Here is a 25739-nt window from a genome sequence, read left to right on the forward strand (position 1 = left end):
GGGAGGTCTCCAGTGAGACCTGGAGGATGAGCTGCAGAAGCAGCAGGAGAGTCGCCACCAGCAAGCCGTGACTGGTCCCCAAGGAGCAGCACTCATCATTCAGGATGCACAATCCAAACCCAGGCCTGACTGGCCCTGCCACCTCCCGTCTTTGGGCCGCAGCAGACCTCGAGTCCACTGTGGGTTAAATGATCCAGCCGTAGAACAAGCGCTCTGGAGACCTCAAGGATTCCTTAAATGAGCAGAATTGGTGAGACAGGCACATGGCAGGCGGGGGAAGGGGTCAGCAGTGTGGGGTCTGGGGCCAGCGGTGGGCAGGGGCTGGGACTGTCAGGTGGCAGTGAACTGTCAGGTGAACTGTCAGGACCCGAAGACCCTGTGTTCTGCTGGGAAGCTGATCCATAGGGAGCAGAGCGGGACGTGAGCCAATGTTTCTGGAGTGTACATCACGGCAGGGACACGATCGCCGCCTGCATGCTAGGGACGCCCAGGGGACAGAAAGGGCAAGGGTCCCTGCCCTCTGGAGCCCGCGGTCCAGGGGGTTTCGCTTAAGTCTCTCAATGGCTTTCCCAGGGGGGTGGCTAGAGCTCCGAGAGGATGCACGGCCATCCACGTCACCCTGCAGGGAGAGGCAGAGTAGGATTCCAACCCAGGGCCTGGTTGGAAGGCAGGCCCCACACAACCTCAAGTCTGGCGGGGTAAGACGTGCAGGGCAGGAAGAGTTAGCGGCTGGGCTGGGCCTCCAGCCACAACGGAGGGAGGTACTTCTGGAATTAATACTCTGGCACACGGCCAGAGCTGAGGCTTGGGAAGGAGCCTGAAGGATGACCCTGCGGTCCAGACCTCTCATTTCCCAGGTAAGGAGTCTGATGCCACCAAAGGTGCCACGCTGCCACCCCCAGTGGAGCCTCCGCGGCACCAGGCGCACGGCCTAGGCTTGTCCCACTGCTCATGGGTCCTGGGAACCCAAACCCAGGAAACCAGTGGCCCTGGGGTGATGGGGGGGGGCGGTAAGGGGAGCAGGAGCTTCTGGAACCACGGTGTATGTTACAGGACATCAGGTTCTGGGGAGGACGGGCTATGGCATCTAACACCAAACTTTTCTCCTCCCAAAAGCTTTGCCCTCTGACCTGGATACAAAACCTCTAACCCAAATTCGCTGCTGGGGCTGATTGCATCAGCTCCATAGGAACGAACGTCTCCCCAAGCTTCCTCTTCGCAGTCTCTGTCCTGTTTGCTCCTCCGTAGGGAGTGAACAGTGACCTTAGGTGGACGGCATCCTCTGTCTTTTCAGACTCCGAGCCTGGCTTGCTCAGCCCGCCCTTCAGGGTCCGAACGGGGGTGACAGGAGAGAAAGTGCAGGAAGCTTTGGGCCACCTCGGTCCCACACGTCTTGTCCATCCCCAGCATGGGACCCAGCGCTGAGGGGAACGGTACCTGCGCCCAGCTTGGGGTCAGTCACCCTCAGCCCTGAGCTCCCACAGGATCCGAGGATGAGGGGCACCCCCAGGGCTGCATGACAAGGTGGGGCCCAGGTGACAGGGCTGCTGAGCAGATTCTGTGTGGACAGCAATCTAAGAAGAAGAGTGGCAAAATGCAAATTTAGGGGGCGCCTGGGCGGCTCAGTGGTTGAGCGCCTGCCTTCAGCTCAGGGCATGATCCTGGGGTCCTGGGATCGAGTCCCGCATCGGGCTCCCTGTGGGAAGCCTGCTTCTCCCCCCACCCTCTCTCTGTGAGTCTTATGAATAAACAAATAAATAAAATCTTTTTAAAAAGGCAAATTGATCATGTGAATCCAGGGGAGTTTTGCAAGATGTTTCGTTCGGCCCCATGGAGAGGAGGTAAGGGGAGGAGGTAAGAGGGCGTGAACGAGGCCTGGGGTCTGGGCGATGCTGACCCGAAGTCAACCCGTGGCCGGGACACGCCACTTCCCCGTGCAGTCCCAGGAAAACAGAACGAGCCCAAAACGCCTCCCCGCGGGGACATTCTGTGGTTCTCAGCAGAGACGGGCAAACAAGATAAGGTGCGATTTACTTTTCTCTAGTTACGGCCACATTCCCTCCAAGAGCCTGTGGTCTGACATCAGACCTGTCTGTGTCCAGACGCAGGGTCACGGCCCCAGACTCGGAGCACCGGTGACCACGACCGTCCTCGGGGACGAGCGGGGTGCCCTGGCTCAGCCCTCCCCTTACCAGGCCCCGAATGCCTGTGGGAGCAGGCCGGGGACCATGCACTGCATCCCAGGTCTCGGGGCAGAAGTGGACCTGGCCAGCCTGGCTCCTCATCTGCTCCCACCCCTCTCCCCAGAGGGCTGGTGGACGGGGGGTTCCCGGAATGGCCACTGGCTGCATTCCTGCGGGGGGAGCTTTGGTGAGGCTGGTGGGAAATCACAGCCAGATGTCACGGAGGAACAGCTGGGCACCCTGTCCACTCCCCCTGGACCAATCCAGCTGGTGAAGGCACAGCCGTAACCGGAGATGAGCTGAGGCCCGGGGGCTGGGTGGGGACTCTGCTCGCATGGCCTCCTTCCACCCACGGCACCCACTGGGGCTGCGCCTCCCATCAGAGACTGCACCCACCTCTGCGCGTCTGCAGCGGGAGGTGCCAGCCTGGGGTGGGGCACAGAGGGGCCACCTGGCTCTGCACTCTTCTGAAGCTATGGCTCCCCGCTGCCTGCAGCCCCAGGCCCTGCTGCACCTGCCATCCCTGTACCTGGAGAATGAAGGTGTGGAGGAGGAGGGGCTCGGGCCGGGGCCTTTCCTACTTCTCCTAGCTGACCGAGCACCGGCTGCCCAGTACTTCCAGCCTCCGGTTTCTCATAAGAACATTACTATGTGCTGGAGTCACTGTTGAACCTTTTCCCCTACATTTCCTACTTTCCACCCAACCCTTCCACCCCCTGCCTCTGCCCCTAAGCCCTCTGTTTGGGAAATGCCGGTCCACCTGCCCGTCTCTGCCTATTTCCCTCCGCATGATGCCTTCAAGGTCCATCCATGCCGTTTCAGCAGATAGGCCCTCCTCGTCTTTTATGGCTGAATAATATTCCCGTGTAGTGTACAGCACAGCCTCTTTTACCCATTCATCGTAGGTGGACATTTATGTTGTCTCTACACCCTGGCTTTTGTAAATAATGCTGCAACGAATGAGGCAGGTACGTTTTCAGGTTAGTAATTTCATTTCCTTTGGAGAGATTTCCAGAGGTAGGACTGCTAGATCATATGGTGGTCCTAATCTCAATGTTTTGAAGAACCCACATCCTCTATCCCTAATGTCTGGGCCTACTCACATTCCCACTGACGGGCTCCCAGAGGTTCCCTTTCTCCACATCCTCACCAACACTTGCTATTTCTAGGCTCTTCCAGAACCATTCTGACAGATACAAGGTGGGATCTCGTTGTGGTTTTCACGCATCATTCTTACATACTCATGTTTTAATGGGGTTTTCTTCTAAGATAGAGGCTCCATGTGAGCAGGGCTGTGTGTAGGTCACATTAAGGTCCACACTCCCATATCCTGCAGCAACAGTTTCCAGCTCCTGAGAAGCATTTAATCAAGATTTCCTGAACTGATAAGGAAAACACTGTATCAAAGCTATCAGATGGGTTTCCCATCCCCCCGTATTTCAGATGAGAGCTCCCGTGACCTCCCCAACGACACATGGGCAGCAGAGAGGAGCGACAGTGGACACGTATCGGACATCTGCTATGGGCCAGGTGGCACCTGCTGTGTGCCAGGTGCTGCCCTGAGCACTTTCTATGCTTCAGTGTATTTAATTTCGCACACGGAAGGAGGGATTGGTGTAGCCATTGCACGGACGGAGAAACCAAGCACAGAGGTTACGTTATCAGCAAGGAGGTGACAAATGGCAAACACAGGACTTCAACTCTGGGCTTCCAGGAGGGCGGCAGGGAGGGAAGTGGGGGAGACAAAGAGAGAAACTCCTCGATAGCCCAGAATTTTATCAGGTCCTTACTGCAGGTTTACTGGCTCCCTCTTTCTTTTCTTTTCTGTTTTTTCCCCCAATGTTTAACAATTGAAGCATAGTCGACATACAGTATAATACTAGTTTCAGGTGCACAGCAGAGTGATCTGACATTTTCATACATTACGAAATGATCCCCATGATAAGCGTCGCCACCATCCGTCACCACACACGGTTATTACAATAATATTGACCATATTCCCTGCACCGGACTTTTCATCCCCATGACTTAATGACTTTATAACTGGAACTTGGTACCACTTAATCCCCTCCACTTATTTCACCCATCCTCCCACCCCCTCTTGCGACCGCCTGTGTGTCCCCCCACCCATATCACCTGTTCAGGTTCCTAGACCAGGAGGCCAAAGCAACCCATGGAGGCTTCACTCACTCGCGCCCTCCCATTCACCTATTTCCCTGCTGTATATAACACGTCTGATGACCATGAATTATTTTTTTATTTAAAAAGTCTTTTCTTAGGGATGCCCAGGTGGCTCAGTGGTTGAGCGCCTGCCTTCAGCCCAGGGTGTGATCCCAGAGTCCCAGGATCAAGTCCTGCACCTTTACTTTTTTTAAGATTTTATTTGTTTATTCATGGGAGACAGAGAGAGAGAGAGGGAGAGGGAGAGAGAAGCAGAGACAGAGGCAGAAGGAGAAGCAGGCTCCCTTCAGGAAGCCCGACACAGGACTCGATCCTGGGCCTCCAGGATCATGCCCTGGGCGGAAGGCAGCGCTAAACCACTTAGCCACCCGGGCTGCCCAATAAATAAAATCTTAAAAAAAAAAAGTTTTTTAGATGCATAAGGCCCTTTGTGGCTTCTAATCAACAAACATCTTATGGAGCAGAGTGCCTTAGGCTCCCCATGAGGCTCCCCACCTTGAGACAGTGGAACATGTGGAACAGGCTCATCACCTGTTTGATGGTGAGATGCTCTGCTCTGAGCCAGCTGGTGTTCCCACTCAGACGTTTCTAGTCACCCCTCCCTGAATGTGGACCGTGGGGTCACTCTCACACAAAGCAAGGAGGGGGAGAAGCTGGCCTGCACTGATCCCAAGCCGCACCAGCCAGGACCTTTTCCCTCAAATTCCCACCACCTCTTCTGCATAGACAGGGCCCTGGGTCCCGTGTGATGGGGTGGAGACTTGTGTGGCCCATCGGACCTCTAAGCATGCAGAGAAATAGTGCCAAATGGCTAATTTTCATTTGCGAGGACTAAATTTCTGCATCAAGGATGCCAGGCTCACAGGAACAGCAGCAGGACCTGGCTGGGTGCTCTGTTGGCTACTCTTGTGCCTTCTCAGGCTCTGGCCGAGACCTCTCTGAAGCAGGGATCGTGGGGACAGTGGAGACAGTGGGGACAAGATCTACAATCACTCAGGCCGTACAATCTATGGACGTTCACAGAATCTTAGCAATGTGCCTACATGGGAGAATTTTACATAGTTTGCATGTTTTCCAGATGAGGAAACTGAGGGTAAGTCTTGTGCCCAAATGTGCACACAGCCGGGAAACAGCAGAGTCGTGTGTGTGCCTGCGCGTGTGTGTGTGTATGCACACCTGTGCATCTGAGTGAGCATGTGTGTCTATGCCTTGTCTTTTAGTGCATACATTTGTGTGTGTGGAGGCGGGTGGATGAACTCAAAGAAGCCAGAGTCTATAATTAAAAGGACAAAGACAGACATGTCTTATAGCAAAACAGTCACCTAGAACATGGTGCGTTGACAATGGCTTTCCTTCAGTTTTCCAGTAAGTGTGGAGCTGTGTCAGAAGCACTGCAATTCGGGCAGCCCCCGTGGTGCAGCGGTTTGGCACTGCCTGCAGCCTGGGGTGATACTGGAGATCCAGGATCGAGTCCCACATCGGGCTCCCTGCATGGAGCCTGCGTCTCCCTCTCCCTCTGCCTGTGTCTCTGCCTCTTTCTCTGTGTCTATGAATAAATAAAATCTTAAAAAAAAAGAAACTCAAATAAATAAATAAATAAATAAATAAATAAATAAATAAATAAATAAAATAAAAAGAAGCACTGCAATTCATCAGCCACATTTCTTGGAAAGTCCCTAGACATTGTGTAACCCCCATGTCCTGCCTGCCCTCTGGCAAGTATGAAATAAGCTCAGCTAGAAGGTCAGCTGCAGGACGTGAGAGTCACTCAGAAATGCAGAATTTCTCCATGGGTTTAATTATATGGATGCATATTTATATATAGACACACGTATATAGAGAGAGTGTGTACGTATATATGCCTTTTTCAAGTAGTACCAATTTAGTTGTGGCCACTGTATTTTATCCCTTTATTAACCCTAAACTAAAACCACTGTGCAAAACACATAGTCCAACCTCCATGAGCTGGAATGCTTGGCATGACATGATTCCAGTAAATGGGATGACCTTGCCGACGTGGATGCTTACGTGGGATGGCACCAGGAAAGGGTGCTGAGGCTGGCACAGGCCCCCCCAGCCAGCCAGGCACTAGCAAGGGGAGGATGCTGATTCATATCTGACCCCAAAGCCATATGACTCATCTAGTCCAGTTGGGACATGAGCCCTTGTCTAAGGCCAGGGAGGACAGGAGGCTTTCTTACAGACCTTGGGTGGCCCCGAAAATTGACGAATATAGGAGTCATCCACAATAGTCGTACAAGGCTGGGGGAGCATGATGGTGACCGAAACACACAGACGGGGGAGGGGACTCTCGCCCACCCCACTCAGCACCCAAGTTGGAAACCGAGGTCCCCATAAAATATCCCACTCAGGGTCACAGGGGAGCTAGTGGCCGTGACCCCAGATTTCCAGCCATCGTATCAGAACACAACAGCCGGGGTTCAGTAAGCATCTTCTGTAAAGAGTCAGAGTCCAAATATCCTTTGTGAGCCACGCAGTCTCTGTCACAACTACTGAGCTTGAGCTGTGTGTTCACACCACAGCCACCGACAGTACGCGGACAAGCTGACACGCCATATGCCTACAAAACTCAACTTGAAAAATTGACCCCCAGGCCGACGTGCCTGTGGGCTGTAGTCTGCCAACAACCCCTGCATTTGATCAAGAAAGATCTTGTGTTCCTGAACAGACCAACGTCCTTCTCAGAGTTTATGATCCATGAACTTCTAGACTCTGCTGGATTCCCTCCCTGCGACAGGGAGCTCAGATCCCACCATGTTAGGTTTGGGCACTCTGATTTTTGGCATGTTCTATTTCATATGGACGTGACATAAAAATAGTAAGCAGGACAACACAATAATAAAGCCAACCAGAATCACTTAGCTGCTAGATTGGTGCATATCATCACAGCTTTACCGAGGAGGAAATCAAGTCTCTGGGAGGTGAGGTCCCTGCCAAGGGGCCCCCAGCTGGCAGGTGGTCATGGGATTCCACTCCAGCCCCTTGGCTCAGATCAGGGTCTTTGCCATGTGACTTCCCTATGTGCAAGCTACAGAGGGGGCCTCTTATGTGCACGCTCCCTCTGCTCCAGAGGGCAGAGAGACTATTACTGCTTGCATTTTATAGGAAAAACTAAAGCTTCAGAAACGAGTGGGAAATCTCAGAAAGGGAGACAGAACATGAAAGACTCCTAAATCTGGGAAACAAACTAGGGGTGGTGGAAGGGGAGGTGGGCGGGGGGGTGGGGGTGACTGGGTGATGGGATGGGCACTGAGGTGGGCACTTGACGGGATGAGCACTGGGTGTTATGCTATATGTTGGCAAATTGAACACCAATAAAAAATAAATTTATATATATATATATATATATATAAAAAGAAGGTAATCTGTCCAAACAGAGAAACCTGGATTTAACTTGGGCTTTTAGATCTAAGTCCATCTGCTAAACACGGAGGCTATAAAGTCTCAGCTCCTGAGGGACAGAAGAAGGCAGGATCTGAACCCAGGCCTGCCCTGAATTCTCATCCTTTACCCCTCCCCTCCACCCCAAATCATGCCTTCTCACAGGGCCAGATGTATCCCCTCCCGGGGAGCAAAAACTGCTTCAAGGGAGAGGGTGAGCAAGTCTGAGAGACCCACTGGCTTGGGCCCTCTGAAGCTCACGCAGCATAAACAGACAGCTCTGAAATTTGTATCTGATTTCAGAGAAGGAGGCAGTTGGGGGGAATGTAATACTTATGTAGGGTCCTTTACAGGGACATAACAAAAGGGTTGAGATGTACTGTCGTAAGTGAAAGGTATTTAACTTAATCATCTTTCTGGAAAATAGTATATGTACCCATGCACATATACACACATAAAGTTTGTATGTATGTAGGGCACCCAGGTGGCTCAGGAGGATGGGCGTCTGCCTTCAGCTCAGGTCATGATATCGGGGTTCTGGGATCAAGCCCTGCATCAGGCTCCCCGCTCAGAGGGGAGTCTGCTTCTCCCTCTTCACCTGCCGCTCCCCCTGCTTGTGCTTTCTTTCTCCATCAAATAAATAAGTAAAATCTTTTAAAAAATTTATATGTATGGGGGCAGCCCAGGTGGCTCAGCAGTTTAGCGCTGCCTTCAGCCCAGGGTGTGGTCCTGGAGACCCAGGATCAAGTCCCACATCGGGTTCCCTGATGGAGCCTGCTTCTCCCTCTTCCTGTGACTCTGCCTCTCTCTTTCTCACTCTCTCTGTCTTTCATGAATAAATAAATTTTTAAAAAATTTATATGTATGGATATTGTGTGTGATGGATATTGTGTGTAATTTACATATACATAAATTATACACATACACACATATACCCATATGTACGTGCATGTAAATGTATGTCTATACGTATGTGAATACATGGGTGTGTGTGTGCCTGTGTGTACATGCCTGTGCATGCACGCCTGGATGCATGGGTGTGTAGTAAAAGCAAACACTGCATAGCACATGCTCAGTGTCACCCCTGCGCCAAATGCTTCCCACACCCCATTACATCCTCACAACACCCTAAAAGGTAGGAATGGTGCCAGTAGCCTCTATTGTACAGCCATACACAAGGTCAGAGGCCAGGAAACTGGCCTAAGGTGTCACAGAGGGCAGGGAGACAGAGCTGGGCAGGCCGGGTGCCCGCTCCGATGAGGCGTAAGCACCCCGATGGCACCTCGCTACCAATACCCAGCTCTTGTAGGAATGGCCTGCAGGAACACACGAGGGGGCACTCGCAGAGTTCAGCACAGGAGGACGGTTTTACACCATCACCAGGACACAGAAGCAATGTGAGTGTGGTCCATTCAGAGAGAGTCAAGGGTATGCGGGCACACGCCCCTGCCAGTGCAGCAGGACACTCTCCCCGGCCCCACAGAGGCCACGGGCAAAATGTCTAGTTCTGACACTCGGGTTCCTTGGTTTTAGAGAGAGACCGGAGTCAGGCAGGGACATGCTCTGAACAGCCCCCGGGATCCTCTCCAGGCACCGGCCTGGCTGGGCACAGCTGGGAGACCGTTTCTCTTTCTCTGATGTTTGCCAATTACGTATAACTGGTGGGTGCTTTTCAGCTTTTCATCGTGTTCAGTAACTTTCTAATAAAATTTCCCAGCACATAATCAGAATGAAGCAACCCAGTTACTATTTCTACAGGGTGAGCTCGATCATAACAAGTTTTCCCAGGAAGAACTCCTGGTGACCTCTAGGCAAAGGGCGGGCCCCGCCGGAACTGCTTCTGAGGCTGACGCGGTCCCAAGGGCCAAGCCACAGACATCCACGTGGCAGCTCCAAACCCACAGCGGCTGCTGCTGCTGCAGATCCTCCCGGGCCTTGGGGTCCACCCAGAGGACTAGCTGGGTCTGGTGGCCACACGCACATATGTTCCCAGGTATGTGTGCATGTTTGTGGGTGTGATGTGTGTATATGGTGTGCATGTGCGTGTGTGAGTGTCTCCTCACCTTACCACCAGCATCTGAGCACACAGAGGGACATGGGGATGGAGGCAGGAGTGTGGCCAGAAAGAACTAGTCACTGGGCACAATGCCCCCAGCAGGCTATGCCTTCTTTAATGGCTATACGCCTCAGGATCAGAGGGAGATGGGCCCAGGGAAATTCTCAGGCGGGACATGCCACCCAGGCATGCCAAGAGCCAGCCCCAAAGCCCTTCCCTTCGGCCTGACTGCTGGGTCTTTGAGGAGATAGATTATTCCTGGGGTTTGAGGAGGACTCTGCTTCTGGCCAAGGGAAGACTCCTGGCTGGACTCCTTCTCCTACACACACTTGGGAACATTAAGGCAGGAAGCTAGAGCCTCAATTTCCACCTCCCGAAGCAGGGGTGACAACCCTCCCCTTCCCCTCACACTCCGCTCCAGCACACAGAGTGCACGCCTACCCCAGGCCCTTGGCTTTCACTGCTGCCTCTGCCTGGAACTCGGGGTGTGGACTGTCGCTGGTTGTCATCTCAAGCTCAACTCAATTCCCTTCTCCAGGGCCCCTTCCTCTGGAAATGTCACTCTAAAAGTAGGACCACAGATGCCTTATTCAAAGAGGAACCCTGTGCCTCAGAACAATGTCTGCGAGAGAACAGGGGGTTGATCAAAATAGGTCCAAAAAAGAAAACAACCCAATAACTATAGAGGATCCTTACACATCCACGGTTATGACACAATATCTTTAAAGGTCTCTCCAGGGGCATGTGGGTGGCTCAGCGGTTGAGCATCTTGCCTTTGGCTCAGGGTGTGATCCTGGGGTCCTGGGATCGAATCCCACATCGGGCTCCCTGCAGGGAGCCTCCTTCTCCCTCTGCCTCTCTCTCTCTCTCTCTGTCTCTCATGAATAAATAAATAAAATCTTCAAAAAAGCTAAAAATAATAAATAAGTAAAGGTCTCTCCAGCCCATTCCCAATTACATCAGGAAGCTGGGCTGTTTCCTGACAATGCACTAGAAAAAGAAAAAAAAGAGGACATATTCTCAGGTGGAGTTCACCATTCAGTCATTTAGAAGGTGAAATTTCCTGTTGATAACCACAGCAAAGATCAAGGCACAGACAGGCCATCGAGAGAGGGACACACGGACAGAGGTGCCCACGTGTCATGGGAAAAAGCACCAGAGCAGCATGGGAGAGGCCCCTTTGCCCTAACCCACGCCGACATCGCCGCCCAGCTGCCTGAAAGCCTAAGCGGCAGAACCCAGGACAGTGCCCCCTGCTCGTGGGGAGAGCGGTGAGGGGACCACCACTGAATCTCCCCAAAATAGAAGGAGGCGGAGGTCTCTCAGCTGTGGCCGGCTGGCATTCCACAGGCTCACTCACGGCCACCCGATTAGCTATATAAAGGTTGTTTTGTGGCCACAACACAGCCCCGGGTGGAGAAAGCTCTTAATTACAGCCAATGCCTTGGGGTTGGGCCCCGTCTGCAGCCTCCGCCCCACACACTGCAGGGAGCCGGGCTGAGATTGAATCCCCTGGGGATGCTGTTAGGCCGCAGAGGCAGGAGTTGAGGTCACGACACACAGGCACCTCCCTCCACGAGCCCAAGGCCAGCGGGACAGTCAGCATCACTCATGTACTCAGCACACAGCCACTGGTCACCGTGTGAGCCAGGCCGGCGCTAGGCACCAGCACGCTTCAGTAACAGAAATCCAAAGGATACGGGGCACCCGGGTGGCTCAGCAGTTGAGCGTCTGCCTTTGGCCCAGGGCGTGATCCCGGGGTCCTAGGATCGAGTCCTGCATCAGGCTCCCCACAGGGAGCCTGCTTCTCCTCCCTGTGCCTGTGTCTCTGCCTCTCTCTTTGTGTCTCTCATGAATAAATAAACAAAATATTTTTAAAAAAGGAAAAAAGAAATCCAAAGGATTACAGAGGGGGCAGCCTGAGAGCCCCCACTCCCAGGCAGTGGATGCCAAGGGGAATGGACACTAGAGCACCTGGTTCCCTGTGATCCCAGGCAAGCCATGTAGACCCCCGGGGCCCCGGGGCCGTCCACAGAAAATAAAGGACCAGGAAACCCATGTTGGGAACTTGGGGAGACATCAATGACACGGTGAGTTTAAAGATGCTCCTGAAAGGGCAGCCCGGGTGGCTCAGCGGTTTAGCGCCGCCTTCAGCTCAGGGAGTGATCCTGGGGTCCCTGGATCGAGTCCTGCATCGGGCTCCCTGCATGGAGCCTGCTTCTCCCTCTGCCTGTGTCTCTGCCTCTCTCTCTCTGTCTCTCATGAATAAATAAATACAATCTTTAAAAAAAAAAAAAAAAAAAAGATGCTCCCAAAAAATCCCAACTTCCTGCAAAGAATTCAGGCCCTAGGTCAAGGACAACAGTGCTGAGATCCCAGCACTGCTCCTTGGTCCCTGGACCAAGGTCTCACCCTTGGTCTGGGGTGGGGAGGGTCTCACCCAGTCACGGCTGACACTCATGATCACAGCGCCAGCCAACACTGGGTGCTGCACACATGAGCTGGGACAGAGCAGGTAAGCACAGGGTAAGTCATAAACGTGCGAGAGCAGATAAATCAGGAGAACTAATGTCCTATTTGCTGCCCTGCCCCACGTGGTAGGATATGCAGCTGGAATTCTATTTTTTTTTATTTCTTTTATTTTTATTTTTTAATTAATTATTATTATTTTTTTATTTTCAGCTGGAATTATAACGGAGCTCTTAGCAGCACCCAGAGATCCTGAGAATCAGGGTCCACGGGTGGCCCCGGGGCATTTAGACAGAGAAGCTTCCCCAATGGCCACCCCAGAGAAGCTCTGTCTGGCCTCAGGCCCATTCCTGTTCTCACACTGCCCCTTCCTCAGCTCACCTGGTCACTCTCAGCTGGGCTTCTAGACCAGACCAGCCTCTGCTTGCAGACCCCAACCTGTGCTGCCTCAGGGCTGGGAGCTGCACCCCACCCCACACATGGGCCCCTGGTTTCCTGTGCACAGACCTGGGGTTCCACTTCCCCTCGGAAGGGCAGCCCCTCCACCCTTCTGCAGCCAAGTGCTCAATGGAAAGCACGGGCTCTGGATGCAACTGGACCACAGTTCAGCAGTAGCAGCAACAAAGGAGAGTGATGGGAGGGGGAGGAGGAGGAGGAAGAGGAGAAAGAGGAGGAGGAGGAGCCTTGCATGCAGACTTGATGGGTAATAATAACATTTCTAGTAGCCACATTTGAAGAAGTAGAACCAGGTGAGATCAATTTTATGAATTGTATTTGTATTTAAATTGTATTTAAATTTCCAAAATATTCACATTTAAATATATGATTGACAGAAAAGATATTCATGAAATGCTTTCTTTTTTTAAGATCTTTTTTTAACTTATTTATGAGAGACACAGAGAGAGGCAGAGACACAGGCAGAAAGAGAAGCAGGCTCCCTGTGGGGAGCCCGATGGGGGACTCGATCCCAGGACCCTGGGATCATGACCTGAGCTGAAGGCAGATGCTTAACCGCTGAGCCACCCAGGGGCCCCAAATGCTTTCTTTCTCATTGTGTCTACAAAATCCGGTGTGTACAGTACTAGTGGCACTTCTTGCTTTGGGCCACACTAACTGGTGTGTCCTGGCCATGCAGGTCTGGAGCCGTGGCTCCCTGTGTGCAGAATGTCACAGGGCTGGGTGAGGACGGGGTGCAAGTGGCCTGCAAAATGCTGTCAACATTGGGTGCAGAGAACATTAGACACCTTAGTTCCGTTCGCTCCAGTGGGGTCCGGTCAGGGTCCTGCTCCTTGGCCTCCGTCCCACCCGACGAGGCAGGGGGACATCTTTAGCATGATCCAGCCCATCGCAGCCAGCCTGCCTTTTCCAGACCCTCATCAACCTTCAAAATCTAACCGTTTGTCTCTGCTCATCGAAACACAGATATGTTCAATATTTCAAGATTTCAGGTTGGCTGAGGATTCTTAATCTTTGCATCTGGACAGGGGGTAGATCATCGCACAAGTACCTCTAATGGGCGCATCAAAACAGCAAGCACAGACCCACCCACAGGTCCCCACCCTGCATTTCCTTTGAACAACATTCCAGCAGCTCCTTTACATCCCAGGCCCTGTTCCAGGCGCTCAGAAACCGCAAGGCACAGACTCTGCCCCCGTGAAGCTCATTCCTGTGTGTGAGGACAGACCCCAGGCAGGTGAACTACCAGCACACGAAATTGCGGGTGGTAACCAGGGTACACATTCCATAGTGTAATTAGCTGCCACGTCCCTGCTGCCCCAAGGAGACAAAAGCTTCTCGAGGACAAAAAAGAATGTCAGAGCCATCGCCGCATCTTGGGAACTCGGCATGGGCTCCGACATAGGAATCACTCGGTGTGCAGTTGCTGAGGGAGGGAATGAATGAATGAATGAATGAATGAATGAATGATTACTACAACGCTCTGCAGGGTTGCTGAAGACTGCGTGAATGAATGATTTGATTGCATCCGATGACTGCTACACCTGTTGAATGAATGAAGGAGTAGGTCGGATGCCATTGAATGACTGCTACACCAAAAACCGGGCATCGTTCGTCTGTGATTTTCCAGACCACTGATATGAATGAAGCCCCTAATCAGAACAACTGTTTGGGTTCTGAAGTCACCCAAAGGTATCTCCTGGGTGCCCAGGGATTTCTGGTCATTTGGATTTTGCGATGCTCCTTGATTTAATCTTACGGGGTATATTTGAGGATGTTACCGCCAGCTATTTTATTTTGTTTTGCTTTGTTTCTAATTGAAGCCATTGTAATGGGATTTTGTTTCATTTGTCACCAGAATAGAACAGGCCCTCGGTCGGCTTACAGCTGTATTTACAAAAACAGATTCCCTTCAGACAACTGAGTATAACTTACGTCTTACATCTATTTAGGGTTTTGGAGGAGCCTGGCCACTGTGAGTTTTCTCAGTGTCATCACGGGGGACCTGCAGTGGCCCCGGCCGGCTGGCATCGGGTCCCCCTTCTCTTGCTGGCAGCCCTCGTGTCTCTACGTGGGTCAAATGCCTTCCCTGGAGGGTGTGGGGGTGGTCACGTGGCTTAGGCCCCACACAGCCTCTCTCCACTCAGGAACTACAGTGTTGGTCTGGGGAGAGTCGCAGGCCCATGCTCCACCATCAGATTGAATCCAGGCCCGCTGGGGCTATGGTGTCCTCTGTCCTGGGTCTAAGGTCCTACACTCAGGTGGCCCTAAGATTCACCACAGGTGGCCCCACTGTGCCCTCCCACCCTGTTCTTGCCTCCTCTGCTCCCTGGGAGCCCGGGAGGCTGGCCCCTGGGACACCATCACCTGGGCCTCTTGTTGGGCTCAGGCCAGTGGAGGAGAGGAGGGGAGGGGAGAGGAGGGGAGGGCGGGGAGGGGTGGGGGCTTCCTTCGTGCTCCCTGTAGGCCACCGTGGAGGCAGCAGCTGACCTCCCTGAAGTGACCCCAGCTACTGTCCCACAGCCCCTCCCCATCTCAGGGGGCTCTGGGCACGCTTCCACCCCTGCCATCACCCCTCTTCTCCCGCGGCCCTTTCCCGGGGCCTCAGTATCCCTCATTGACCTCACCCTCCTCCCTACAAAGCCTTCATCAACATCTCTGCAGCGAACCGTCCGTGTCAGGCCCCAGACACATGAGCCGGCCAAGAGCAGAGTTACCGCCAACGAAAAACCCAGAAACGGAAGGAGTGGAATGAGCCCTGGCCTCTTCAGTTAAGCCCGCCTGACCGCTGGCCTTTTTGTCATGTGTGATATCAATGTGCTTCATTACCCAAGCCAGTCAGAGTGGGGTCCTCTACTGCCTGTGATGGGGCCGCCTGAGCCCGGCGCACAGCAGGAGGAGGTCACACGCCAAGGCTGAAGGCATGGACTCCGTCCCCAGCTCCGCCCTCTTGTTAACCGGGCAGCATGTCCCAGAGGTGACATCACGGCTCCGAGGCTGTCCCCGTCATTCCCAGAACCATGCCCCGGGCACAGAGGTTCCTCAAAATCTAGATTCTCTCTGGCCATCACCTAGAACCAGCCTGAACCCAGGCTGGCAAGAGGACAAAATGCCAGTGGGAGGGGTCTAGAGGGTGCTTCCCTGCGCCCTGCATCAGGCCGTTCTGGGATCACAGCAGGTGCATAGCACTCCTGAGCCACCACACTGGACTTCTGCTGTTGGCTGGGCCTGTGGCCCGGTGTCTCAGGGTTGATGACCCTATGTCAGGTTGACCTAGAGGTCAACCCTGAGCTCTGGCCCTAGCCGGCTCTCTCCTGCCTTCCTGCCCTCTCCTGTCTTGGCATCACCCCTCTGGCCTACTGCCGAGAGCCTAGCAGCTGGCCCTCCCGGGAGCTCCGCGTGCTGCACACTCGTATCTGTGACAAGGAGACCACTATAGTCCACGCGGTTGTAATGAGGGTCAAGTGAAAGTTCACGGCTGATGCCTCGATACGGGATAGCTTTCCTTCACTTAGCCCTCAGGGCAGGGACTCCCTCATCTGTGGAACGGGGCCTATGCCCAGCACTGTCTGTTCTCAGAATTTCTCCAGCAGTTCTGTAAAGGGTCTCCTTGTTTCCTGCTGTCCTGCCCCATTCCATCGTCATGGATCTGACGGTGTCTTACCCCTGAGCAAAACCCTTCCACACCTCATCTTAGCACTCAAGGCCCTCCTTTCTTGAGAGCCTGACCATCGTGCAAAGCCACCAACCCCAGTGCCCTCCTTGGCCACAGCTGCACGGCTCCATGACAGTTCCCTGGCAGCGTCATGCCAACCCCTCGATCCCTCACCCTACTGCTCAAGCACATCCTTCTAAATGGTCTAAGCACCACCTCCCTCCAGGAAGCCCTCTGTCATTCTCAGGGTCATCACCCAACACAACCACAGTGGGACCCCATGAGACCCTGGGGCAGCTTTATTAAGATCACCCCCACAGGATTATATCCTTTTTTTTTATGTGTCTTTTCTATCATCCAGACCATGAACATTCTAAGAGCAGGAGTTTTGTCTTAATCTCTCTCGACAGGCCCAGAAACCAGAACAAGGCCACACAAAAAGCAGATCCCCAATAAGTATCTGTGAACAAGTCAGTGGGAGTGGGGATGAAGTGAGCCAACAGAGAAGAGTCACAGAGCAGTACGGAGCCCGTCGGGTGCCAGACACAGTTCAGCTGCTTTCTCACAGGGCTACGGGCCAGGCCGTCCCTGGGACCAGGCCCATCCCTGGGCTCAGTCTCCTTCCTCTGCCAAGCCACGCCCAGTGGCTCCCACCACCAGCCACAACCCCTGGCGAGCTGTGACCCCCCTGAGCTTCTCCCCCCCAGGAGGCTCAGTCCCCAGAAGGAGTCAGCAAAGCAGCCCCTGAGACCCTGCTCCCAGCCCCCACCTGCCGGCCCTGGAGAGCGCTGTTACCAAACACCGGTCGTGACCCAGGACAGACAGATGTCACCCCAATGAAGCAAGCAGAACAGAGGTTGGACACAGGCCATGCACAAAAAACCCCATCGCCCTTCCTGTCCCGTGGAGGAGGCTGTCCTGACAATGACCCAACTAGGTAGGGTCTTGGAGGTCAGCCCTCAGGGTCAGAACTGCAGAGGCCATCAGCTCCCTGCCTGCTGCTTCCCAAGCTCCCCCACCACCCATCCCCATCCCCAGTCAACAGATTCCAGACAACCTCGGGTTATCTCAGGGGGCACCAGGTCAACGGCAGTTGGCCTCTGGGATAAGCAGGGCCCGACCATCTCCAAACGGCTCACTGGGGATCACAGCTACAGCCCACAAGCCTGTCTCTGCACCTTTGCTTAGACCACCTCTCCCTGCCGACCCCTGGAAGAGGAAAGAGTCCCCATGGATTCCCCATGGGAGTCCCCACACCTGCCGTGTGCTTCGCTTTGCGAGCTCGGGCTCTGCCCTGAATGGTCCTGCAGGTGCACAGGTGTGTTCCCCCTGCAGAAATGGGGATGGGCCTCCCAGGTGCTTCACCCACCTCCAGGCCTCTCCGGGTAGCTGGGGAGGAGAACCGAGCCCTCTGTAATTTCCTTCTGGCCTGCACAGTGCGCAGCCAAGGGCGGTGGAGCCTGGGAAGGACCCAGGGTGTGCGCCCTGCCCCTGGTGCAGGGGTGCAGGCTGGACTGGTTTGAACCCGGGGCCAGTGCACCCCTGGCACCTGCTGGCTGCACAACATGGGGCTCCCCCCTGCTTGGCCTGTGGGCCCGCGGCACAGACAGACTTTAGCCCCTGGTGCAGGTGTGCAGATGGGATTGGTTTTCCTCCCTGCTTGAGCCTGGGGTTGGTACACTCAGGTGCACTCGGGTGCACCCCTGGCACCTGCCCGCGGGGCAGCACGGGGCTCCCCACTGCTTGGCCGAGTGCACCACTGCACACACTTGCGCCCCCGGTGCAGGGGTGCAGGCGGGGCTCATTTCCCTCCGGCCCTGAGCCCGGGCCCCGGTGCACTTGGTGTACCCCTGCCACTTGCCACCTGCGGGGCTCCCCCTGCTCCAGCCCGTGCGCCCCACAGCGCACACTCACTTTCACACAGGCGGCGCCTCAGCTTGCCACGGATCTTGTCGATGGCGTCGAAGTCGGACACGTGGAAGACGTGGGCAGACTTGGGCTCCGAGGCGATCTCCTCCAACTCCTCCCTGAGCGCCGCCCCGACGCCCACGGCGAAGATGCGGATGCCCGCGCGGTGCGCGGCGGCCGCGGCGTCTAGCACCAGGTCCTGGCTGCGGCCGTCGGTCAGGAGGATGGCCACCTGCTTGAAGGCGCGGTCCCCGGGGCGGCCACCGGCCTGCCGGGAGAAGCTGTGGCGCGTGATGAAGCGCAGGGCGTCGCCCGTGTTGGTGTTGCCGCCGTGGTAGGCCAGGTGCCGCGCCGCCGCCTTGACAGCCTCCCGGGAGCCGAACAGGCCCAGTTCGAAGGCCGTGGTGGGCCGGTCGCTGTAGCGCACGACCCCCACGCGGGTGCGGTCGGGGCCCACCTCGAAGGTGTCCACCAGGTTGGCCACCCACTGCCGGACCTTCTCGAAGTCCTCCTTGCCCACGCTGGAGGAGGTGTCCAAGAGGAAGACCAGGTCATAGTGGACCGTCTTGCAACCTGCAGCGGAGGGTGGGGTGGGGAGCAAATCGATTGGGAAAGGTCGCCGCCCTTGTGCCTAGAGGCACTGGTGGCCTCACACACGCCTGGCTGGGGACCCTGTCTGGCTGCCTTCAAGCTCTGAACTTCGCCTCCTTAACTGGCTAAGGATGATGAGTGTCCTCAAGGTTGCTGGGGAGTCTGCTGCCAACACAGATTCTTGCATAAAAGTGGTTCCCGCTGGTGGGCCACCACTCTATCAATTTCTTAAATAGTTTTTGTTTTGGTTACCAAGTGACTTCATTTTTTTTTTTAAACCTGCTGCAGCTTGGGGATCCCTGGATAGCACAGTGGTTTAGCAACCGCCTTCGGCCCAGGGTGTGATCCTGAAGTCCCAGATCAAGTCCCGCATCGGGCTCCCTGCATGGAGCCTGCTTCTCCCTCTGCCTGTGTCTCTGCCTCTCTCTCTTTCTCTGTGTGTCTCTCATGAATAAATGAATAAAATATTAAAAAAAAAATCCTGCTGCCCGTAATGCGTGCTCATTTTAAAAAGGCCATCGAAAAATGTTTTAAATGCCTATGTTTCCATAGACAGAGAGGTATACGCTGTGAACTCACAGCGTATACACCTAATTATTTTCTTATTTCCGTATGGTTACTGATGCACATAGGACTGTACCAGACACACTAATACACAGAAGTTTTCCCCACATCCGGCAATATGCCGGAAACCAGTGTGATGATCCTGGTTTCCACGGCTGGGCAGAGACGCCACTGCACGGTGCACATAATTTATTGAGCCAGTGCTCTCTTGTTAGATGGTTAAATAGCGCACAGTATTCCAGTATTATAAGCCACGTAAAATATATCGCACTCATATATTTTAAATATAAATTTGTAGAGATTCTATAATGCTGTATAAAAATAGAAGCAAATAGAAGCAAAAAAGTATAAGCAAATGGTGTGTACCGTGCTTATATTTTTATAAGTTTTGTAACTTTTATATAAACTATGCAATGCTCTTGATTAAACACTATATAATCTATTTCTGATCCTCAGGGCAACGCTGTGCTGACAGCTTGCTCATCCCCATTTCACAATAGGTAATGAGGAGAAGGGTTGCTAAACCCCAAAGAGCCACTCAGACATATGAGGGAACTGTCGAGAAGCCCTGGTTGACTCTTCCAGAATCCGAGGCTTGTTCGTACCACCAGCAGCAGCTGACCAGGCCTCTGGAGCGCCTGCCAAAAACATTTGTCCAGTAAGAACAAAATAACAACAACAACAACAAAAACCCAGTTTGTTAAACTAGCGTGTTGACAAAAGTAAAAAAAAAAAAAAAAAAATCCGAGGATAGCCAGTGTGCAAGAGAATGCTCTGCTGCTGGCCATGGGATCTGTCAAACAGACCCATTTTCAGGGTTTTAGAAGCCTCATCAAGGAAACTATTTTCAACCCACCATTTGCTTCAACGTGGATGGAACTGGAGGGTATTATGCTGAGTGAAATAAGTCAACCGGAGAAGGACAAACATTATATGGTCTCATTCATTTGGGGAATATAAAAAATAATGAAAGGGAATACAGGGGAAAGGAGAAAAAATGAGTGGGAAATATCAGAAAGGGAGACAGAACATGAGAGACTCTTAACTCTGGGAAACGAACTAGGGGTGGTGGAAGGGGAGGTGGGCGGGGGGGTGGGGATGACTGGGTGACGGGCACCGAGGGGGGCACTTGACGGGATGAGCACTGGGTGTTATTCTATATGTTGGCGAATTGAACTCCAATAAAAAATAAATTTATTTTTTTAAAAAATGAGAGTATTTCAAATATTTTCAAATTTAGGGATTGACCCCAATAAAACAATCAGACAAAGGGCGAGAAAAAAAATTTAAAAGATATATAAGAAGTTCATGGAGCCCTGACAAGCAAAATCCTGGAGGCCAGCTACGTGATCACAATACCGAGCTGCTCACAGGATCATCACCGTGGGCTCACATGGCGCAGCGACAGGCAGCCGTGGACTGTTGGCTTGAAGGAATCCTTAGTCACCAACACAGGCATTTTTCCAGTGTACGGTTGGGTCTGGAAAGCTATGTGTCGATGTGACGGGCCATATGTGTGCGTGATCGTGTCTGTGCGCATAACAGACCCACAGAGAGAAACGCTGCTTACCTCTGGCAAGCACAACTGCGAGTGACAGTTCTTATCCTGTATTTCTGATTTTATGTTTATATGTATAAGCCGTGAATTAATTCAAAACCCAGAAAAGCAATAACCCTGTATTTACACACAGATACCTCCCGAGCCCACCCTCCCGCAGCGCCACTCACAAATTTTCCACGTCTACCTTTACCCCGAATTTCCAAACCCCGAGCTGCAATCTGCTGTCGGGAGCGGAGGCAAATCCCTGCCTTCACAGGATTGCTCCCTAACAGGATTAGAGCTTTCGGAGCGTGTTTGCCCAGATGTGTGGACTCAAGAGATAATTCCTGGGCAGTTTTTCTCCTTGACACAAAAGGTCATCCTTTTGTGTGGGGACAATAGCGCCCCAGCCTGTGCAATTGCTGCTGTGGGCCAAGCAGGGCCCGGCCTGCGGGCTGTAAGCCTTGAGCAAATTTATTTTAAGGCTGCAGAAGAAGGTTCATTTGTCCCAGAGGCCTCACCCAGGGGCCCCTTGGCACTCGGGTACATTCTGTGCTGGGGGCCGGAGAACAGATGTGCATGGTGCGTGGTGTGCACGTGGGAATGAGGGTGTCGGCCCCAGAAGGCCGCCGACCTTGAGGTGGGTCCACATGTGTGAGCCCCGCCCGGGACCGCGCCCCCCTGGGCTGCCGTGTGACGGAATGAGGGCTGGGGAGAGGGTGGCTGGGCCCTCCCCATCGTCGGCTGCGTGTGCTCTCGGGCTCATCTCCGTGGACGCAGAGGCCTACGCTCCTCCCGTGAAGCCAGGACGTGCACAGTCATCACCGTCTCCCCAGCTCCTGGGCTCTGGGAGGCTCAGGCCCAGTGGAAGACGGTGGGGGGTGGGGGCTTGGGGAGAATCATGCAGAGCACAGGCTTGGGGGATTTCCTGTTGGCCTCCCCCGTGGGCTCAGGTGGGCGCATCCTTGTGTGCGCCCTCCTCACCTGCAGGGACTTGGGACATCTTGGTCCCTGGTTCCTCATCTGCAAAATGGGTGGTTCTACCCCGATGCTCGCCGGGTGCCCTGGGGCCAGTCCCGGAGAGGCGTTCACCTGAGCACCCAGGTACGCACCCAGGGCCCAGGCGCCGTGACCCCTCCTTCACGGGTCCAGGCCCGGCACCTCCCCAGGAGGCCCTGACACAGGTGGCCCTGCAGGCACTAGGGGGAGACAAGCTCACGGCACACTGTGTGGTCTGCTCACTCTTCTCTTGCGCTGTCCGCCGCACACACCCTCACACACTCGCACAGACACACCCACCCTCGGACTCTCACATGCACGTTCGCATACGCTCACGGACATGCTGACAGTCCCACACTCTTACCCAGTCACACACACCCATGCTCATCAGCCCCTGTCACACTCATACTCACTTTAACACACATGCACACGGTCATAATTACACTCACCCTCAGACTTTCATACCTATACACTCACTTCTATACTCTCTACAGCTCTATCACACACACAATGCTCACACACTTGCCTCACTCACACCTATGCACTCTCACTTTTACACACCCTTAGACTCTCACACCCATACATGCACTTTTATATACTCTCTCTCCAGCTCTATCACATGGTCACATGCTCGCACACATGCTCACACACACCCACACAGTCACCTCACTCTCACACTTGTGCACTCTCACTTCTACACACATGCTCCGACACTTTTATAACTCACACTGTCACACACACACCCTCAGACTCACACTCATACATGTATTTTTATATATTCTCTCCAGCTCTATCACACACTCACACAGTCACACACACTCACATATGCTCACACAAACAATCTGACACATGCTCCCCTACACTCACCTCACTCACACTTGTGCAGGCTCACTTTTACACACACAGTCACACACACCCCCCCAGGCTCACACTCAAACATGTACTTTAATACACTCTCTCCCACTCTATCACACGTTTACACACTCTCACACACACACATACACTCACACACATAAACACATGCCCTCGCTGGACAACTGAAGGCCACTCTCAGTGGCGAGGACAGCCGACACCCACACTTGCTGGACAGCCTACCTCCCTCTCTCTCACATCAGTCCCCAGCTCACTCATGGTCACATGTCTGCACCCTACGCTCCCCAAACACACATTCACTTTCACTCACCTTCTTACACCTGCACACACATGCTCACACACGTGGACACACACACTGGCTGCTCGAGGTCCAGCCCCAGCACATTGTTCGGTGGCCCCACCTGCCCTCTGGGCCTGACAGCCGTCCCCACGCCACAGCAGCAACATCCAGAGGAGGCAGGCCACGGCGTTCCCTCGCAGGCTGGCCACAGCTCTCCCACGCTGGGGAACATGCATTTCTCGGCCGGGAAGAGACGCCGTTAGAATCTACTGGAACATGCCCTGTGTGGAGAAGGACACACCTTTAGAGAAGAGCCTCGGGGCTGTCAGGCTGAAGAAAGAGGCAACCCCAGCCCTGAGTGGAGGAATTGCCGGCCTCCCAACTCCTTCATGCCTTGACTTCACTTCTGTTACAGCCAACAGAGTGACTCTCTAACAGGTGAACTCCTGGGAGGCCTACCCCTCGGGCCTCAGCCCTCTCCCTCTCCAACCACCAGCAAATTGCACACCAAGGACCTGCCAGGCCCATCATCACTGGCCATGCGGGCCCATACCTTGGCCCCAGCACCACCTTGTGATCAAAATCTCTGCCTCTGGGCATTTAACAGGCCATTTATTTGTTTAATATGTTACAAGAGAACATCTTGGTACCTAAATCTTGGCCCATATTTAATTATTTTCTTAGGGCATGTTTATAGGAAAATACTTAGGGCATCACATGAAATATTTTAAAAGGACCCTGATAGAAATTATCCAACTCCTTTCCGAAGAGGTTGTACTTGCTCCCACTGGGCAGGGTGGAGTGGGGGCCTTGCCGCGTCCCCAGCAGCGTAGGTATCATCATTCCCTCAACCTGTCAGCTCAGTAGGAGAGACATTGCTTTTTGCTTCCTGTGCATTTCTTTGATCTATGGCATTTATTAGCTAAGTGTATTTCTTCTTCTGCGTATTTTATTTTCATGTGGATGTCCATTTCAGAAAGTATTTGTCACGGTTAAAGCCAAGATCTAGGAAAGGGAAAACAGGTTCTAGAATTCTGAGATATTTATCAGTTGCCCTCATGTGCCAGGTGCTGAGGGTAGGCAGATGAGGGACACAGAAGCCCCTCCCTCAAGGGCTCTCAGGGACACCTGGGAGACAGGTGAGACATGGGGGAGGCAAGATGGGGTAAAATGAGCACCGGCGTAGGGAAGCTCAGAGGCGATGGGAGCCCCGGGGCAGTTATGTGACCATTTTAGGGGTAGAGGCCTCTTGGATGAGTGACAGCCAAGCCAATTCTGGAAAACTGAGTTGGATTCAACCAAACAAAAAACAGATGATCATTTTCAAACAGAGGGAACAGCATCTGCAAAGTCCCAGGGGAGAACCAAGCCATGGCACTTGGAGAACTTCCCCCCAGCAGGACAGGTGTGGAGGCTCCTCTTGGGGCAGGTGCCTGAATTCTCACTCTGGTCCCCACCACCCTCAGGGCACACTGCCCTCATCTTACCAGGCCACTAAGGGGCCAGCTCACAAGGGCAGAGGGTATGTAATAGCCCAGGGTATCTTCCAGGACAACACCCTGGAAGTATGACACTCAGGAGGTAGCCACAGGACCAAGAAGAAAGGCACTTTCCCAAAATGGTCCATGGGGGGGAGGGGGGTACAGAAGCCAAGGTCAGGAGCAGAGGGTCCAGGGGGAGGAGAGATACAGAATCTTGGCAAGTCCAGTGGGCTGCCCACACCTCTCATCCTTCAAAGCTACATGGACCAGAAAGCATGGACTTGTCTGTCTTGTTCATTCTGCTGCCCAGAACCTGGAATAGTTCCTGACACATAATGGGCATCTGACAAATAAATATTAGATTTAGTAGTGAGTGATGGGGTCGTATTATCATCTGAGGTGACCAGAGCCCTTCTTTAGAAGAACGCAGATGTTTTTTAAAGAACCGGGAGAGTCACTGAATAGCTGCTGTGTATTATCTCCACACACCCAGCACTTTCAGACTGTCCAATGAACTCACACGACCTTTAAGGCCAGCTTCACTCCTTCCACATGGCAAAGGAGACGATGAAGATGAAGATTCAGGTCTGTCCCCAGGTCACCAGAGGAGGGACCAGGACTTGACCCTGCCCCCCTCTGGGCTTTGAGCCCACGCTCTTTCAAAGACCTCCATGGATACAAAGAAATCCAAGTACTAGTAACAACTACTGGGCCATCATTTTTTTTAATGAACTAATTAGGAAGAATGTGGACTAAGAAGATAAAGTAGGAACAGCCGTAGCGTCTAGTATTTTCCAGGCCTCAAGAAAGGTGATCATTTCCCCTCATTGTTGAAACTGGGTGGAAGTTGAGCAAAAGCAGGTTGTACTCTCCAGATTTCTAGAAGAATCTTAGTCATGCATCTTCCCCAAATATATACACAGATAAATATACACACAGATAAAGAGAAAACTTCAGGCCAACCTCCCTTATGAATGAGATGTGCAAGTTCTTAATAGAAGACTGGAAAGCTGAATTTAGCCACACACCAAAAGGGTTATACACTGGGACCACATGGGATTCACCCCAGGAATGCAAGGCTGGTTCAACATGCAAAAATGA

The 25739-nt window shown here is 53.3% G+C and overlaps 1 protein-coding gene across 6 annotated transcripts in view; it reads right to left on the reverse strand.

Moving 5' to 3' along the window:
- COL22A1 (collagen type XXII alpha 1 chain) overlaps window positions 1-25739 on the reverse strand; it is a 260407-nt gene that overhangs the window by 214888 nt on the left and 19780 nt on the right. For all 6 annotated transcript variants that reach the window (XM_077847369.1, XM_077847367.1, XM_077847366.1 and 3 more), the window contains 2 exons: window positions 23279-23438; window positions 18317-18883 (listed from right to left, as the gene is read on the reverse strand). In XM_077847369.1, coding sequence (XP_077703495.1) covers window positions 18317-18883; window positions 23279-23393 — 682 coding nt within the window. In that variant the 5' untranslated portion in view covers window positions 23394-23438. The remainder of the gene's footprint in view (window positions 1-18316; window positions 18884-23278; window positions 23439-25739) is intronic.

Source organism: Canis aureus, chromosome 14 (assembly GCF_053574225.1).
Source record: "Canis aureus isolate CA01 chromosome 14, VMU_Caureus_v.1.0, whole genome shotgun sequence".
Lineage (NCBI taxonomy): Eukaryota > Metazoa > Chordata > Mammalia > Carnivora > Canidae > Canis > Canis aureus.